This window comes from Trichosurus vulpecula, chromosome 3 (assembly GCF_011100635.1).
Source record: "Trichosurus vulpecula isolate mTriVul1 chromosome 3, mTriVul1.pri, whole genome shotgun sequence".
NCBI classification, from domain to species: domain Eukaryota; kingdom Metazoa; phylum Chordata; class Mammalia; order Diprotodontia; family Phalangeridae; genus Trichosurus; species Trichosurus vulpecula.
Genome location: NC_050575.1, coordinates 350121940 through 350141919, shown reverse-complemented (window position 1 = coordinate 350141919; position 19980 = coordinate 350121940). Strand labels below are relative to the sequence as shown.

The 19980-nt window shown below is 40.4% G+C and overlaps 1 protein-coding gene across 1 annotated transcript in view; it reads right to left on the bottom strand.

Annotated features, from left to right (window-relative positions):
* Window positions 1-19980, bottom strand: part of THADA (THADA armadillo repeat containing) — a 445161-nt gene that overhangs the window by 182342 nt on the left and 242839 nt on the right. Inside the window, exon 29 of the mRNA XM_036750973.1 lies at window positions 14319-14487. Within this exon, the coding sequence (XP_036606868.1) occupies window positions 14319-14487 (169 nt within the window). The remainder of the gene's footprint in view (window positions 1-14318; window positions 14488-19980) is intronic.

Genomic DNA, 19980 nt, shown 5'->3' with positions numbered 1-19980 from the left:
CCTGGAGTCAGGAAGACCTGAGTTCAGATCCAGCCTCAGACACTTACTAGCTGTGTGACCTTGGGCAAGTCATTTAACCTCTGTCTGTCTTAATCCAGTAGAGAAGGAAATGACAAATCACTCCAGTAGCTTTGCTAAGAAAACCCCATGAACAATATGGTCCACAGGGTTATGAAGAGTCAGGAGTGACTAAACAACAAGAACTTCCCTTCAAAGGTTTTTCTCATTACAGTATTCTGTGATCAGAATTCCCTTTCTTTTACCTTCTATAGTACTTTATTCACTGTACCATTTGTTTGGCACCTCATGTACTCTAATATGATACATGTCGCCCACGTGCTTACTGCCTCCACTGACATAGATGGTAGACAGTCTCTCCATGCCTTTTATTATTTATGCGCTGTTCTTACTCATGTCTGTACATGGATGACCTGTTCAATATATAGGAGGTCTCCCTCTGCTTCTTTTAATATCTGGGTGGGGGAGGGGACCAATGTAGTCACCTAGGCTTTCCATCTGTTGTCTTAAGCGGAGTCACATGAAGTATCAAAGTCTAAATAACTGAAACCTGAACTTTCTAATAACCTGTCTTCATCAGAGGACCCTACTATTACTTGGCCTGGGCTCATTCCATAATGGTTAGCATCTTCACACTCCCCCTTACTTTCCTTATCCCTGTGATACTGAACCAGAGAATGACAAAAAAAAAAAAACAAAACAAAACAACCCAATTCCCTGGCCCAACTCCATGCGCCCAATCCTTCATTCCTATCCAAGTCAGTAATACCCCCCCTCAAAACCCCACTCCAGATATGCCCACCCCTTTCACTGTGCCCTCTGTAATATGTCCTCCATCATTAGCAAACATTTGCTCTTTCCATCATCTGACACTCACTGAGACCTGGCTCCTCCTATCCTTTTCTTTTTTTTTTTTAAAGATTTTTTTATTTTTAGTTTACGACACTCAGTTCCATAGGTTTCTGAGTTCCGAATTTTCTTCCCTTCCCTCCCCTCCCCCCTCCCCCCAAGATGGCATGGAATCCAATATATGTTCTACATATACCTTCGAATTAAACATATTTACACAATAGTCAAGTCATAAAGAAGAACCATGATCAATGGAATGAATCATGAGAGAGAAGAAACAAAACCAAAAAGAAAAAGATGTAGAAAAAAGAAAAAGAGAGCAGATAGTTTCCTTCAATCCGCATTCAGACTCCATAGTTCTTTATCTGGATGTAGATAGCTCTTTCCATCATAGAGCTCTCTTTGAGCCTTGTATTGCTGAGAAGAGCCAAGTCTATCAAGGTTAGTCATCACAGAATCAATATGTCTGTGGTTGTGTACAATGTTCTCCTGGTTCTGCTCCCCTCACTCAGCATCATGTCATGTAGTTCTTTCCAGGTTATTATGAAGTCCATATCTTCCCCATTTCTTATAGCACAATAGTATTCCATTACATTTATATACCACAACTTGTTCAGCCATTCCCCAATTGATGGGCATCCCCTTGATTTCCAATTCTTTGTTACCACAAAAAGAGCTGCTGTAAATATTTTTGTACATACGGGTCCTTTCCCCCTTGGGATGATCTCTTTCCTCCTATCCTTTTCGGTCCTGGATGCCCCTTAACTCATACTCTCTGACTCACCGGTCATGTAGGTAGTAGAGAGTGGGCATACTCCTTACCCCTTATTACCACTTCTGCTGTCATCCCTCTGACACCTCTCCCACTCTGGGGTTCACACAATCCAAATGTATCACCCAGTCCAGATCCTGGTAGTTGCTATTTAACTGATTCCTAGGACATTCTCCCTCCTTTCTCAACAAGCTCAGTGCCTGGATTACTGTCTTCCTCTCTATCTTAACTCCCACCCTTATCCAAAGGGATTTAAAATACCTTAACTTTCCAGTTCCTCTATCTATTTAACTCCTATGACCTACTCTTCCACTCCTTAACTACATATGGGGATGATCATACCCTTGATCTTGCTATCACCTGCAAATTAGAACACTTCCTTATTCAAGAACTCTGGACTTTCTTTATCTGATCATAAGATTTTATCTTTCTGTCTCTCCCTATGTCTTCTACCAGGGTGTAAGGTGTGTTCAGGGAAGACTAGTACCTCTAGTGTGAGGGCTGCTTTCCACCTTTGGTGTCCACCTGTTTCACATAACTCTCACCTGTGGCTCCAAGAAGCTGTATCATGCACAGCAGCCACACCCCAGTAAACTGTTTTGGCAGACAGGCTACACCAGGCTGAGGGTAACTGAGGGGTCTCAAACCTGTTGGTGGATTAGTTGGGTGTCTACCCCAAGTATGTTAAGACCTCTCCTGGCGGAATGAGCAGATAAGAACAATCTGTTCCAATGGCCATGAAGGCAGTTAAAGCAGGTGCTGTGGAGCACTTAGAGCTTGGTTAAACATCAAAGGTGCCAAGGTCATCCACTGCGTCCCAGGCCATCACCAGTCATCTTGACTCTGTCCTGCCACTGGACTATGATGACTCTGGAAGAAAGAGTGAGGCTGAAGACTTTATGTAACTCTATCTCACTTAAATCCAATTTATGCACAAACCAAGACATCGCCCATAGTGGCAACAGGCAAGTGAGAAAGCAGCAGGTGTGGATACACTGGGAGCTATAGTCATAACCCTTCATACAGGCTACCCAGGCCATAGGGTCATTTCTCAATGGAAGGAGCAGAGGGATTCAGCAGCCCCCTAGGTGTCTGAGCAACCTTTTAAGGATCTCACTACTCAACTCCTGATGTGAGGAAGGGCTAGAAAAGGGGCTGTAAAAACTGTCTGCTTAACCAACCCTAGCCTGATTACCATGGCAGATGGGGATTTCACCCTGCAGTCAAAACACAAAAAAATGTACAAAAACTTCTGCAAAAATGATTCCACTCACCATCAGTACAAGGAATTTAAGCACATTTAAAGATAACACAAAATCCAGTAGACCTGAAAGATGAACAATTGTTGTTGCTAGAGAACTCGGCAAGTGTGATGGCTAGAAGAAGCAATACAAGGACACTCTCAAGGTCTCTTTTAAGAACTTTGGGATTGATTGTGTGACATCAGAGACACTAGCACAGGGTTACCCAGCATGGCATGCCCTCATCAGAGAAGGTGCTGTGCTCTATGAGCAAAGCAGAACTGAAGCAGATCAAAAGAAATGTGAGATGCACAAATTTAGAGAATCACCCCAAATGTTTACACGGACTATCTGTGCCCAATCTGTGGTAGAACATTCCGAGCTCATAGTGTTCTGATCAGCCACAGTCAAACACACAGTAACTTAACTCTAACAAAGTGATGTCATTTTGGTCCTCTTCGAGAGAATGAAGGACAACAACCAACCAACCAACCATGTCTTTTACCTCCTAAAATTCTTTGTCCTCACCATGACCACCAACCTCTCCATTCCTCGGTACTTCCTCAGGTCATCACCCTTGTACTCAGCTATATTCTCTTCCCTTTCTAACCTCATCCTCTATTATTTTTCAAAAATTTAAAATTTATTTTTCTTAATTATCAAGCATTTATTTTTCTCTCCCCTTCCACCCTGAAAAAGAAAAAAAATTCTTGTAACAAATAAGCAAAGTCAGGCAAAACAACTCTCCTCTACTCTATCCCACGTCTCCTTGTTCTACCGATGATCAACGATCACACCTTGAAAAACCATAAAAAATTGAGGCCATTTGCCAAGAGCTCCCTCTTCTTCCCTCCTCTGCATTTGATATATCCCTCTGGAACTAAACCCCACTGTGCTCTACAAGGCTGTTGAGACCAACCCTTTCTATATCCTCCAGCAGATTATTCGCACTATCATCTCTGCTCTCTTCTAATCTTCAATCTCTCCCTAGTTACTGGTTCCCTTTTGCCCACGAACATCCTCACCCCCACAGTCCTTAAAAAATTCTCCCTAGATTCTTCCATGCCATATGCTATTTTTGCTACATCAGGCTAACTGGCTTAATTTGAAACCTTTGTTTCCTATCCCTGTAGGAAAGATCATCTGAGTTTCCTTTCTTTTACATACTCAATTCTTGACTCCTATGGCCTAGGACACATGTTCAGTAACCTCATGAGAGAACAAAGACTTAAATTGCAAGTAACTGGGATCAGCCTCTAACTTTTCCTTTGTTATATGTATGTACCTCTGGGATGCCTGATGTAGTACCTTACACATAACAAGTGTTGACCTACTTTATCTACTTATGCATTTCTTTTCAAAGTTTAATTTGATTCAAACTTTGTTTTTTTTTTCCAAGCACACCCAAATTCCAAAACACATTTCCACTGAACATGTCTTCTATTCAATTGTCTGGGCATGCTCACCCATCGTGAAAGAGTAATAGCCTTTTTGTTTGCTGTTCTCTACAGCTCCTCACTATTAATACCTGGATATCTGGACTGTAAGAAAGAACTAAGTAAACATTAAGTTGTAGCCAAATAGGACCCAATGTGGTGAGGGTGAGGGAGGAAAGGAAGTGGGGGGGAAAGCTTCTTGAAGGAATAATAAATTGTTCATTAGACTTTTGCTCAACTTTTAATGTGTTACTGACATCAAAATAGACTTGTGACAAATACCTCTAGTTAAACAGAAAGGATCACACATGAGTTGTTGACTCTGAACTTTGTGAATGACTAGCTCATAAATAAAATTCATTAGATTAACAACTTAATATACTAAAACGAGTATCACATTCATTCTGCCAGATGGGAAATTTTGTTTTCAATAACATCAACAATGGACTGCATAAAAGTCAGTGCCCAAGCTTTAGGCATCTAAAATCAACTAGATTCCAGGACCTTCCTTTTTGTGGGAAGAAAAGGGTGGATCATCTACTGAACTCCTGTCTGAATAACAATAAATGAAGAAGCTTAGGAAGGCTTCACTTAGAATGAGGCCTTCCTAGCCTCCACATCCCTACCCCTCAGAATTGCCTCCTTCCTGTGCTTCCTACCGTCCACAACAAAGGCAAATGTCTGGGGAAATCATCAGCTGAGAATTCTCCTTAGTTCTAAAGGGTCAGGGGTGTGTAGAATGGAGACAAAGTGATGGTCACACCATCTTCCTCATATATGACCTCTTAACTACAGACTCTGGATTCATTGGTTTTCTCCCATGCCTGGAGGTCTCCCTCTTCATCTCCACCCTCTCGGCTTTTCTGACTTCCTTCAAGTCTCAGCTAAAGTCCTAGCACCTGCAAGAAGCTTTTCCCAAATTCTCTTTAATATCAGTGCCCTCCCTGTGACTACTCCCATTTATCTGATACAAATATGTGTATGAGTGTACTGAATATACATAGTTGTGATGTTGTCTCCCTTGTTAGACTGTGAGCTCCTTGAGGGAAAGGACTCTCTTGTGCCTCTTTTTGTATGTATCCCCAGAGCTTAGCATAGTGCTGGGCACACCGAAGGCACTTAATAAACACTAGCTCACTGACCAATTTTCTCCTTTAACATTTGTATGGTTTGGTTAACAGCACTAGGTATTGGAGAAAAGGAATTTTTGTCCTCTATTTGGTCAATAGAACCCATCAGGTCTCCTTGAGTAAGGCATGTTTAACAAAACACTTGAATGATATTATATGAACTCTATGGAAGGCATAATTTTAATTAGAACTGACTGTTCCAGACTTCTTTCCATAAAAGACTGTCTTTCCAAAAGTTACACTTTCAAGAAGGCTTTTATGCTTTCTAAAGTTTTTCTTCTGGTGCTGGTAACTCAGTCAACTTTAACGGGTTGGAGAACTCTCATTATCAGGTTGATTTAACCATTTAAATTTCTTGCCTTGAACACCAATCTGGGAAAGAGAGAATGAATGTGCCCCAGTCAAAACACACAAAATGGGTAGTGGGAAACAATGCTGGGAAGGTAGACTGGGGACAGAACACGAAAGGGCTTCAATGACAAGCTAGGGAAACTGAGTTTTGTTTTGCAGGTAATTAGGAGTAAGTGAATATTTTTAATCAGTGAAGTGACATTCAGTGCTGTGTTTAAGAAGATTAATCTAGAGCAGTTCTGTAATGGTTAAATTAGAAGCAGCAGAAGATGGAAGAAGAGAAACAGGCCAAACATCAGAAGGAAGGCCAATTGGGACACCATGGCAATACTCCAGGCAAAAGTTGATATAAGAAGGGAAAGGAAAGGATGGATTCTAAAAACAATGTAAAGGAAAAATTAATGATTCTTGATGATTTCACAGAGCCTTCATCTCTACTAATACAGAGAATTGATACTTAGACAATAGAAAAATAAACTATTATACTATTTCTTTTCTTTCTTCCTTTTGTTTCTTTCCTTTTTTTAGGGAATTGATAGATATTTATTCATCCCCCCACTCCCCATGCATGCACTTAAAACCCCTGCGTTAAACATTAACTTGAAGCAAAGGGAAACAACTGACATAGTATGTCTGACAATCTTTCCAACAGTCTACATAAATAGACTCCTACAATATTAGCATGGCTCAACTATTAGTAATGAATATTAGTTATTAGTATTTTACAGTTGCATTTATATGAGTCTTGAATGTATCTTGGCACATAAATTTCCAAATATTTTATGAATTAGTTATTTTGAATGGAATTTTTCTCATTTCCTATTTTTTGTTAGTATTAAACAGAAATGTCATTGATTTCTATAAACCTATTTTGTATCCTACTATTTTACTGAAGCTTTTTGGTGTGGTAGATAGATGGCATCAGAGCCAGTGTCCCTCATATGACATGAATTCAAGGCTCTTCATCATCAAGATTCCCTCCCAATCCATTTTAGCATATTAGTGCCCTTAAACTAAACTAAAAACAGTAATTTCCAAACTGGAAGCTTCTCTAGTGTGAAAGAGTCTGTCAGAGCTTATGTGCTTCTGCATAGCCCTTTAAGAACTCAAGGTCACCTTCATGCAATGAGGAGGCACTAGATTAGTATTTATGGAAATAAAAATAATATGATAGAAATAATTCTAAGAGGCCCATTGTAGCTGGGCCTATTTTCCACCTTTCATGAGTCTAATATATCTGTGCTTTGCCCACCTCTACAGCACTCTGTGTCCTTCAAGTGATCTCAATTTCAAGATCTCCTTTTCAAGGATTCCTTTTGCCAATACTGCTGAGGCATTAAGTGGTTTCCTACCTTCTCTTCTGCCTTACCCCATCAATGTTACCTGTGTTTCTTGGTCCTGGACTGCTTCGTCTTGGTTCTGATTCCCAGCTCTATCTTGACAGCTGGCATCTGGCCCGCTCCCTAGTTCTTTTCCCAATCTGTACTCCTGGTCTTTGATTTCTTTCTATCTCCATAAGTAGGTGGTATTCATGGTCAGTGGTACCACCTACTTAGAGCCTGGCATACCTTATGGTGTGTCTATTGTGGGCTTTGCCATAAACTTGGTCTCTAGGAGATGCTGTTACCAACTTAGGGGTTCACAAGGATTGCTAAAAGAATCATTTACTTTGATTTCTTTTTCTCTTTTCTTTTAAAGCAAAGACACTTTTAGCCTATTTCTCTAAAAAAACCCCAAAAAACAAAAACAAAAAAAGAACCAAGATACAAAGACTGTCCCCAGAACCTAAATCTTTTACAACTTGGTTGAAACTACTGCAACCTCTATAATTCTGGCATTGCTTTTGAGAACCTCCATGCTTATTGTTCTTAACTTTTTTTGTGTGACATTGTAACATTTTTGTTGCCACCACTTTGGCAGTCTGATGAAACCTATGGACCTCTTCTCAGAATAACATTTTTAAATACCTAAACTAAAACACATAGGATTACAATGGAAATTGTTTATAATGAACTACAGCTATCAAAATACAGGGTGTCCCAAAAGTCTTATGCAGTTTTAAGCTATTTTAATAGCTATTAAACTTAGTGCAGTTTAATAGCCTTAATTAAAGCTATTAATAGCCTTAATTATTAGCTTTTATAGCTATTAAAGCTTAAAACTACATAAGACTTTTGGGACACCTTTTTTTTTTAAAGGTCAGAGATCCAAGGTTAAAAATCCCTGCTCTACGGCATGATGGGGTATCACAGGAATAGAGCTTTGGTGGAGTTAGGCATGGTAATGGATACATTTGATCAAAAAGAAAGGACAGGAGTGAGAAGAGAGGTGAGGTATTTTGTATACATACATATACACATAAATATATGCACACATATGTGACTGTATATGTGCATGTACATGTGTATAAATATGTGTATGTGTATGTATTTGTGTGTGTATATCTATTTTTGAAAGGTGCCTAAGAGACACCAAAACGTGGGTGAAGAAGAGGGATCAGAAAGAATCTTTCCTCATAATCGCTGGCAAACATTTTACCCAGTGCAAAAGACTTCTTTTGAATTCAAATATGATTCCTTCCTCCTGAGCAATAAGTAACCTAGTAATATAAATCCCCAACAAGAAGAGTTTTGGTAATAAAAACAGACTGCTAATTCTACTTAAAAGGCATCATAACCTTGCCAGTGTTGTCGTAAAATGAGGTAATGTCCATGGCGCTTAATGAGCCTTTCTTTGAAATTATACATTATTTACCACCAGCTCACATGAACTTGCTGCACAATCTCACCTTTTCTAAAGCGTGTTGCTTCCATTTCAATGGTACAATTATGAAACTTTGAAACTTTTAATGTTTGAAAAAATGAATCCCACATGTTCTTATTTTTTTGCATGTCCTACAATTTGAGTCTGTTTTCTACATTCCCAGAAAATTAAGAGATAAGCACATTTCTTGTTTTCAAGGTATACTACTTTAGAAATAACTCTAGAGTTTGATTTATTTGTGTAAACATTTTTCATGGAAGTCAAAATGTGTAACTCAAGAAAATGTTCTGTTAAAGAATTTGTTATTCTGGTTAGAAAAGGATTGCCTCCTTCTTAAAAGCTAACAGTTTTCTATTTACATAGCTGGCTATGAATATCCCTTCTGGTGAGATTCCTGTTCTTTTCCATACTGAACTTAGCCTTGGCAGGTGTGGAGCCCTAAGTAACTTCAAAGGTAGTTTGCAAGGGAAGGGAACATGGTGCTGTCTCCTCCTTCCATGCATTAGCATGGGCCACTCCCCACTCCTGGGCGTACTCTTACAGCACCTCAGCCATGTAAACCCTTCTCTTCCTTCAGGTCTGAACTCAGGTGTTACCTTCTTCATGAACTCCCTTCCCATCTTCCTTTCCCCTCAGCAGATCCTCTCCTTTCTCAATTTTTTCTGGAATACTTAGACTGGATTTCTCATCTGCCCCTGTAGAATATGACTTTATACAGAACCTATATAAGAAAGTCCTCTATTAGATTCTCAACTTCTCACAGGCAGGGAATATGCCATTTTTCATCATGGAATCCACAATACCTATCACAGTTTCTTGTACCTAGTCTTTGCTTAATAAACGTTTTCTGAATCAAGTTCCTCGCCTTCCTCTCCAACTTTAAAATCCTCTCCCCTTAGGTTTACCCCACAAAGAGCAACAATAGGACAAAAAAAAATCACAATTCTTGTGACATCTGAATGTGTATGCACCAGAGTATTTTCCACTTGTCTATGATTTTATTTTATTTTTTCATTTGGGGTCAACTACTTCTGATCATGACAGTACTAATTGTGATAACTGCATAACCATTGTATCCCACCCTTTTTAGACCTCATCTCAAATATTAGGTTCAGTTCTGGGTACCATGATTTTAAACAAACATTGCAGACTATTCAGAAGAGGGTAATCAAGACAGTAAAGTACCTTGGATCTATGTCATATGAGGATGCAAGAACTAAGGATGTTTAGCCTGGAGAAGAGTGGAGGTAGGAGGAACATGATACTATGATATTCCATAATTCATGATAATAAAACATCATGATGGGAGTATTGTGGTTAAAAGACAGGCCTCTGTCTCAAGGTGAAATACTGCACAATTTTCCAAAGGCAATCTGGCTTGTCTTTCTCTTCCTGAATTCTGAGGCCAGATCATTCACTATACATACTCACCATCTGACCAAGATACACACACATACACACATGTATATATGTGTATTACATATATGTATATTAAGTACATATGTGTATGTATGTATACACACATATGCACACACACACACTCACACACACACACACACACACAGACACTAACCAGCCAGCTGCGTATCATAGTCTGGACGATAGGCATTTACAGAATTACAGAATTTTGGCAATGGAAGGGACCTCGGTAATAATTTAGTCCAAACAACAGGAATATCCATTGTTATGTATATGACAGGTGTATATTGAACCTCTGTTTGAAAACTTACAACAAAGGTGAATCTACCACCTCTTAAAATAATTCCATTTTTGAACACTGGACATCATGTACTCCTGAGTTTTGTCTTTTCTAAGTGAAATATGTCCAGTTCTTCAACTGTCCCTCATATGACATGAATTCAAGGCTCTTCATCATCAAGATTCCCTCCCAATCCATTTTAGCATATTAGTGCCCTTAAACTAAACTAAAAACAGTAATTTCCAAACTGGAAGCTTCTCTAGTGTGAAAGAGTCTGTCAGAGCTTATGTGCTTCTGCATAGCCCTTTAAGAACGCAAGGTCACCTTCATGCCATGAGGAGGCACTAGATTAGTATTTATGGAAATAAAAATAATATGATAGAAATAATTATCTCATATGTATTCAGTTATTTTTAACTTTTCAAGGTGTTTTTACATTTGTATTTCCCATTTATCAAATCATGGGCATTCATTCATGTGTAACACAGAGAGATTTATAAACTATGATGCCTCAGTGCTGTTGACTGTTTTCAAAATGTTGGCAGAATTCTGAATAACAAACAGGTACCCATGATTCCTGCTGGGTAACTAGGCAGAGAGACTCCTTCATTCAAGGGATTAAATACTTAAAGAGTTGGCCCCTACTCCCTGTGACTACACCGGACTTTTAGTCCTCCTCCACCTTCCAAGTCCATAGCTAGTACAGTGTATGTGTGTATTCATGTACATAAGTACATATCCCAGCTCAGCAGAAGGGGCCCTCATCCAGTATGTCCTCATGGCTGATCTTCGCTAGGATCTGTGCTATCATTTCATTCCCATCCTATAATCTGTATTTTATAGTTTCGAAGTCCTCTCTGTAATCAGCACTAAAGAAATCCTTTTCTCCCTAAAAGAGGTAGAAGAGTCACAAGAGTGACTTGTGTTGCTTCCCTTCTCTCCCTCGATGTCCTCACTGAAAAATCAGGGAGAGAACAGGAAAGAAGAGCTAATGGAGTAAGAAGAAATGGAAATGCTTAAAATTCATAGGAGAAAAAACTTCACACTGGACTACCACCATAACCTATCCAAGGGTAAAATATAATTCTGTCAAATACGGGTTCATCTCAGATCTCGCCCCGGGAAAATTCATTACCAGAAGTGCCAGAAGGATCATGTTATAGCACAGAACAAGTCAACAAGCATTCCTTCAGTGCTTACTATGTGGCAGGCATTTTTGCTGGGAATACGCAAAACAGGTGAAAGCAGTCCCTGCCCTCAAGAAGCTCACAATCTAATGGGGGAGACTATGTGCAAATCAAATCACTATGTATACACAAGATAAGGACAGTATAAATCTCATTTGCTTCAGTTTCCACATCTATAAAATAAGCTGGGGAAGGAAATGGTAAACCACTCTAGCATCTTTGCCAAGGAAACCCCATATGGGGTCACAAAGAGTCAGATATGACAAAAAAAAAAAAAAACCAAACCACCAGACAGCAAAAACATCAACAAATCAGAGGCAATCTCAGAGAGAAGTCCTTAGTAGACTCACCTAAAATACAGGAGGCATGGACTAGGAGGAGGATGTTATAGCAAGGCTCTAGCATTTACACTGTGAAGTTATTTTTATTTATATTACTAAAAGACATTCCAGCTTCCACAGGTCATCTTCCAAGCCTCAAACTCCTTCGATTTATGAACACACCCATAGCACTGAGATATCAGGAGAAAGTGAACTGGGGGACGGGAAATGTTTAAGCCACTAGAATAGTAAAGTTGAATACAAAGGCCTTGTGAACAGCCAACAAGACTCTTTAGCCCAACCCCACAGGTTGGGCTAAAATAATGGAATTTATGTCAAGTCCATTAACTGCCCATTTGGTTCTCTTAGAACTGGTAAATAAAAACCATAAATGGACTGACATACATTCAAAAAAAATTTTTTATGCCATAGAGAGGGCAATAAGAGAATGCAAGTTTGAGTTTTACATCTGTGTGTATTATGGCTTAATGCCTCAGGGTAAACTCTCCCAGATGTGTATAAGAAGTCGAAAATTCCTTGGGCCAAATTTTCATCCTAGGAATGATCCTCACAGTTTTACATTTAACAGGAAGCTACCCGGAATGCTCTACAAACATGTCTATCTGATGGAAAGAAGAGAACTTGTTCAGTTATGAGTTCAATAAATTAGAAATGTGAGGCTAGGCCAAAAGAAATGTAAAAATGAATACACACGGGTAATCTGACAGGATCTGAGACGTCAAAAATGGATGACCCCAAGACCATTCTCTAGTAAATAAGTGGTCACAGGAAATGAAATAATTATATGAAAAAAATTATTAAAAAATAAGCCATAAATACCATATGAAAACATGTTCCAGATCACTAAATAGTAATCAGAACATGGGAGGTGGGAAGGAGACTGACTTAGCTGATGTGAGACTAAAGAAAAAAAGGAGAAAATGCACCCATTTGACAATCACAAGATTTTTTTCATGAAGTCAGAAGCTTCCCTATCACACATTAAGAACAGAAGAGAAGCTATCTGATGACCTCTACAACCTAGAATTCGTCTTTGATAAGAATATTGATGAGTAATCGGTCTGATGACTCAATAGTGAAAGCTGGGAATGTACTCCAAACAACCTACTTTCCCCCAGTAACTCAGTATGGATCTGTCATTCATTAATTTATCTAAACTGCTTTTGAATCTATATTTCCAATTTCTACCATCGTCTGAGGATAACAAGAACTACAAGTGTTTAAGGTCGCAGTTCCCTTATTTTATCCTAAACTTATCTTGCTAGAGCATCCATTAGTCTAGTATTCTGTGATTGGCAAGTGTGGACTAGGAATGAGGAGCCCTGGGCTCTAAATCCAGCTCTGTCACATGGGACAATGTAAATCACTTCCCCTCTGGGTAGAGAGATTAATCTATAAAATGATGGGGTTATACTTCACTTGAGATGCCATCCAGCTCTAACAAACTATGATTTGTCCTCTCTGTCCCTTACAAAATCTCTTATGGATTTTGGTCATGTCTTCTTTCAGCTTCTTACCACAGTACAGAGTTCTAGTCTTTTTAGTCTATACCCACATAACACCTCCTTCACAAAAGGGGATGTCTCAACAGCCTGTCTTTGGGCTTTTGCCAATACTGTTAAGTCTTTCCTGAGGTATGGGAGCCACATTGGTACATGGCATCTTAGGTATAAGCATACCAGAGTTTTGTATAGAAAGGAGAAGAATTATTTCCCAATAACAAGGATCTGTTTTTGTTGGCCTTTCTGGTCTGAGCATCACATAAACCTGCCACTTTTCAATGCTAATATTTCCTTCATTTGTTCCCAATGTTTAATAAAAGATGTGGCATCTTTCTTGCTTAGAATAACTAAGGCTGGTAGGACAAATAGTCACCAACAGTAGCTGAAATGGGATAGATCATGCATCAATTTTACTGGAGAAACAAGGAAGATGGATGTATTTTGGCCCAGCCTGTTCCATAGCAAGTTCTAGAAATAAGATACTATGGGTCAAGGGTGGGTGGGATGGCGAAGCCCCGTCATGGAATCTGGATCTTGGCCTTTCTATGAATTGAGTGGGATGAATGGGGGTGGGGACTTTTCACCATGGCTCAGGGCTTCGATACTCAGCTAGGCCTAAGTTTCGAGTTACTACTTGTAGGAATCTGAAACTTAGAGCAGCCTGAAATGTGCCTCCCCCACCCCGCAACCTGCCCCAGCACGAGTCTCCCCAAATAAGGATAAAAGTGTTTTTAAGAATTGGCATTGGCTAAATGGTATCTGGGGCAGTAGATTTCCATGTTTAGATTGTGAGCCTGAATTCCACCAATGAGAGTAAAAGGTCAGTGGTGGGGTGGGGGTTGTTTGTGCTAGGGTATAAAGCTAAGTTCCGCTCTCTGGGCGCCACCTCTCCCTACCGATTGTCTATCGGTTCAGAGACTGCCCTTTCCCACAGGATCGTCATAAAATTCATTTCTACTTTCTACTTGAGAAGCCTCTGAGTTTAATTTTGGGTGAAGTTGCTGTCCCACACAAAGGTACATAACTTACTTGCAAAAGCATCCCATGAACATGGTTCTGATGGATACACAGGTCTGTGCAGTTGGGTAGTTCAGACAACAGAGACTGAATGGTATTTGGGATCTGGTCAATCATGACAAAAGGGACCAAGGCCCGGGCAGCCATTTCCCTAGAACGGTAGACAGCAGAATGGCCACACCTAAAAACCAAGGAAAATGCACTGTTATTCATCAATCACTTCCACACCCAATGCACGCCCATAGTGTGTGTGTGTGTGTGTGTGTGTGTGTGTGTGTGTGTGTGTGTCTTTAGCTTCATGTGGATCGGGCTGGGCATGCCCAGGGCTAGGGCGGCATCTATTTTCCTACTTGGTACCACACCTACTACAGTACTGGCACTTGAATGTGTCATTTCCATATCTATGATTATCATTGAGGACTCTGTATTCATTATCTCAATTAAAGCAGTTTGATGCCCTGGAAAATGTGCTGGGTTTGATTCTGAATCTTGACCACACCATTTACATCGTACGTGACCTAGGACAAATCATTGAAGATCTATCTCTAAGCCTCAGCTTCCCCATCTATGAAATAAAAGGGTTGCACTTGATGGCCCCAGGGTCCTTCTAGCTCTGAATCTGTGATCCAAAGATGCATCCTACCATTATCATCGCAAAGTGACAAACACAGAACAGAGATCAAGAGAAGGAGGGCTATCAACAAACGGCTCATGCGGCTCAACATTGTAGGTGAGCTGCAGCTCAAATAACGACCAACAGACAATATTAACTAATCAGCTGCTATGCACCAGGCACTATAGGGAGGAACAGTGAACAGGCAACAGTCATCGAATAAAATACGAATGAGAAAAGTAGAACAACAAAGCAATTAGTGCAGATCACAGTGACATGTCAAAAATGCAGCCCAAACCGGTGTGACTCCATGGGTATGGATCACGGCTCAGAGGACAGACATCATTGTGGGTTGGTCAGGAAAGCATTCATGAAGGGAATGGGCCTTGTAGTTTGGGGATTTGAAGGACTGGTAGGATTTAAATTAGGGTGTAGAATTCAGATGAGCAGTGAAGAACAGGGAAAGTATTCCTAGTAGTGGAAAGGGGGTGACTGCCGTCACAGAGGCAGTCAAACACAAGGGAGGTTTGAGGGCCAATTGAGCTTACCAGTCAGGAAGACAAAGCTCAAAAGATAAAGGGCCAGATAAAGTGAAAGGGCCTGAATGTAGGGCTAAAGAACCTGACCTCCATTCAGGAGGCAACAGGGAGTCATTTATAGTTTTTTAACTTAACACGATCACAAAGTATGTGGTATATACCCAAGAGCAAAGTGCAAAGTGATGGCGATATGCTTCCTAGGCAACAGGTAAGAGAGGAGGGAACAATATCTAACCCATCCAGTTCAGGACTGGAGCATCAGAGGGGTGAGAGGGGTTTTGAGGCTCTTTTGTCCATTTTGCAAGCCTCTGGGTAGACCCACACCCAACAATTCCAGAAATAAGGAATCTATGAAAGTGAATGTAGCAGAATGTAAGGTCCTTGAGGGCAGAGCCTACTTTGTCATCCTTGCTTTTTCCTCTTGTCTTTGCATCTTCAGATCCTGGGACATAGTAGGTGCTTAACAAATGCTTATTAAAGGAATGAACTATACAATTATAGAAAAGCATCACCTCAGCACCTTTACAAAGAATGGAAGTCAACAGACAAGACAGATGGCCAAAGGGAATCTTGAGAATACTCCAACCTGAAGAGATCATAGCCATAATTACGTGCCAGAGAATCATCACAAATAGAAGGAGGAATTCAGTATCACAAGTCCAGGCAACATAAACGGGGAAGGCTGGGGAATAAAAGGCCATGACAAAATCATAAAAGGCAATTTTGGAGCCAACAGACTCTCCTTGGTATCTCAAAGAATGGTTTGCAAAGGCTGGGAAAGACAACAGAGAAGAGGAGATCTTACTGCTTGATGTTTTCAAAGTTGATCTAATGTCTGGTCCCTGAATTTTACTACCTGAACCTCAGGCTTCTAAGCCTTATCAAATATGTCCTTGAAAGGTATGGGAAGGAAGATAGTGATCTCAGATGGTCAAGGCTGTGGCTTTTGCTGACTCTGCTGCATCAACCCATCAGAGATCACTCCCCAGAGGTACAGTGCATTCCTGGACCCTGGAGGAAAGGGGAAGTGAAGGGAATAAGCATTTATATAGCACCTACTATGTGCCAGGCACTATGCTACAATATTTTACAAATACTATCTCATTTGATCCTCATAACAATCTTGTGAGGTAGGTGCTGTTACTATCTTATTTTGCAGCTGAGGAAACTGAGGCAAAGCTGAGTTAACTGACTTGCCCACTGTCACATACTTAGTAAATGTCTGAGGCTGGATTTGAATTCAGATCTTCCTGATTCTAGGCCCAGTGTTCCATCTAGTCCTACCATGCAATCTTCTCATTAGAGAGCCACATAAGAACCTTATTAGTCAAACCCAAAGGAAAAGGAAGTCATGCCACGAGACACAAAAAAGAAAGATACCCAATGAGTCAACAAGACTCAAGCACTGCTGTAGAGGCTGGGTATTAAAAAAACATAAAAAATGAAATAATCACCACTCTCAAGACCCCTACACTCTAGGAGAAGATTTAACATGTGCACATATTAGTATATGCAGAATAAGCACGTGGTTACCTTGGTAATATGGAGGTGAAATACAAGGGAATTCAGGAGTGAGGACACTCCCAGCCATAGGAATCATGGAAAGCTTTGTGTAAAAGATGGCACTTGGGCTGCATCTTGAAGGAAGGTATTCTATGAAGAAGAGGTGAAGGAGGAGGACACCCCAGGCATGAGAGACAGAGAGCTAGGTATGAAGAACAAGAGAAGACAGGCTGGATTGAGCCCTGGAGTACAGGAAGGAACCTCCACACCTGAGCTGCCCTATGGAGATGAGGTCCTATCCACCTTCTTCCTTCCCTTTAAAAGTGTTCATTCACTGTAGCCATGTCCAACTCTTTGTGACCCCACTTGGGGCTTTCTTGGCAAAGTTACAGGAGTGGTTTGCTATTTCCTTCTCCAGCTCGTTTTACAGATGAGGAAACTGAGGCAAACAGGGTGAAGTGACTTGCCCAGGGCCACACAGCTACTAAATGTCTGAGGCCAGATTTGAACTCAGGAAGATGAGTCTTCCTGACTTCAGGCCTGGCACTCTATCCACTATGCCACCCAGCTGCCCAAATAATACCTTTATGGACACAGGATTATTAGGGAATATTTCCTGAATCACCAGCAGGGAAAACCCTGTTTTTCCCTACTACTAGATGTTAGCCATAGTTCTCTCCAGCATGTAGGAAAGGCTGGCCTACATCTCCAAGTTACTGGTGGCACCTGCTGTCTCCTGGCCTCCACAGCCCAACTACCAGGTTCCTTGTTTATTAAACGAGGGTGCTAGGCTCACTGATTTCTAAGATCCCTTCGGCTTCCAAATCCATCATCTTGTCAGTCTATGGTCCTACAGAGCCCCGCACTGTGCTAGCCTGCGCTTTCCTTTGGTTACTGGTATACTGAAGATGATCGGAGGAGACTCTAGACATCACATACGGTGTATAAGTGGGCAGAGTGGCAAAAAAGCCAGTTGGTTAAAATAAGCCCATCCCCTCCCTTGATCCCAATGTTGTCATCGACAGTCACATCAACACAAGAATGAAAATAGAAAAACAGTCACAATAACATACATGGTAAAAAAAAAATCTAAAAACAAACTAAAAACTAAAGATACACTAGCCTAAGTGAAAGTCCCTCACCCTGGGAAGCTGGTGGTGCGTGTGAAAATATACAAGGGAGAGGTCAGCTCCTCACAAAAACACAAGGGCATTTGATCTAGCTTAGGACTGGGGTAGCTTTGGGGCAGACACACTTAACACAAGTTCAGGGGAAGCCAAAGCTTGCTGGGCCATCCAAATTTTACACGGAGCTATTATGTTTCCTTCTGCACTCGGCGAAGGGGATAGAACTCACACTGAAGTCTGATCATGGTGGGACACGAGGGATTTCTTAAGGATCATCAACAAGGTATTTAACAGTTTATGTATTTTTCTCACATTTCAATTTTTTCTTTCACCAAGTCCGGCCAAACTCTTTGTCTTTGGTTGGCAAGAAGCAGTGAGATGTTTGTTTGAGCCCCATGAGAAACAACTTCATTTTTACAGAGAAAAGAAAATGCTTTTATTTAATTATACAATAACCTCAGCCCAGCACAAAGTCATTTGTCTGAAGCTTCCCTGTCCCACCCCCACTCCCCTGACCACTTTGTACTAGAGTGTGTTTTATGTTAACCAAGGGGCTCTTGTATATAAATGTTTCTTTTCAAATACAAATAACTCTGACATCGTTACAGATGTTTAGTTTCCAATTAGCAGTAACTGTATACTAAAGAATGCCCTTCATTCTGCTCATGACCTTTTACAAATGATGATTTCCCAAAGGAATCTGGCATCTATACAGGAGAAAGAATGGAAAATGGGAAAGATGCCAACATTTTCTGCTTCCAGATACCCTTGTGTTAGGGTACTTTCCAAATGCACACAAACCAGGTTAAAAAACAAAACATAAGCTCTTCCAAAAGTAATGCAATTATCCCCTTAAGAGAAAGGAGGTCTTTTTAAAAAAGTAATGTAGGTAATTAAATAACATTCATTATGAGGCAAATATGAAATGAAATCTCAAACCCCTTTCTTCTGAAATTTGTTTAAAGAGAAGGATAAGTTATATCCAACATGAAAGGAAATAGACTTATCAGGTCAAAAAACATTTCTAGGTCATAAACATTTCAACAGCTAATACCCCATCCCCACCCCCCTGAAAAATCAAACACAAGGCCAGATCCATTAAACTATTCTCTTCATAACAATTATTCAGGTTCTAAACTGAACACAGAACCAAGACCCTCCAAATTAGGAGGGACCTCAGAGTTCACTTTGTTTATTACATACCTGACCAAGAGCTCCCCTACAAACATTCCTAGCAGCTGGTCATTCACCTTTGCTTGGGGATCAGTAGAACACTAGAACCGACTACAAACTCCAGGGGGGCCCGTTCACTTCTGAGAGCTGGACTTGGCAGAAATTTCTTCCTTACATTAAATACAAATTAGATTTAACTTTATCTACTGCACCCAGGTCAAGAGCAAAGAATATGTATAATTCCTCCACCAAGTGAAAGCCCTACAGGTACTTAGAGACAACCATCACATTCTCCTTAAATTTTCTTGTTTTACACTCCTCTCTCCCTCCTCCTTCAAATGATTCTCACATGGCCTGATGTTGGTCTCCACTGTTCTGTTCTACTTCCTTTGGATAGTCTCTAGCCCATCACTGACTTTCCTAAAATGTGCCATCTGGTGTAACAGAACACAATGCTCCCAGCCAGGTGACACCACGGATAGATTGAACGTTGAGCTTGGAATCAGGATGGCCTGAGTTCAAATGTGATCTCAGATGCTTACTGTGTGACCCTGGGCAAGTCACTTAACCCGTCTGCCTCAGTTTCCTCATCTATAAAATGGAAGTAACAATGAGTCTATCTTTCAGAGCTGTTGGAAGGATAAAATAATTATACTTTTATCATATATTATATACAAATAATTATATAAAAATAATTATAAATAATGAAACAAATAATA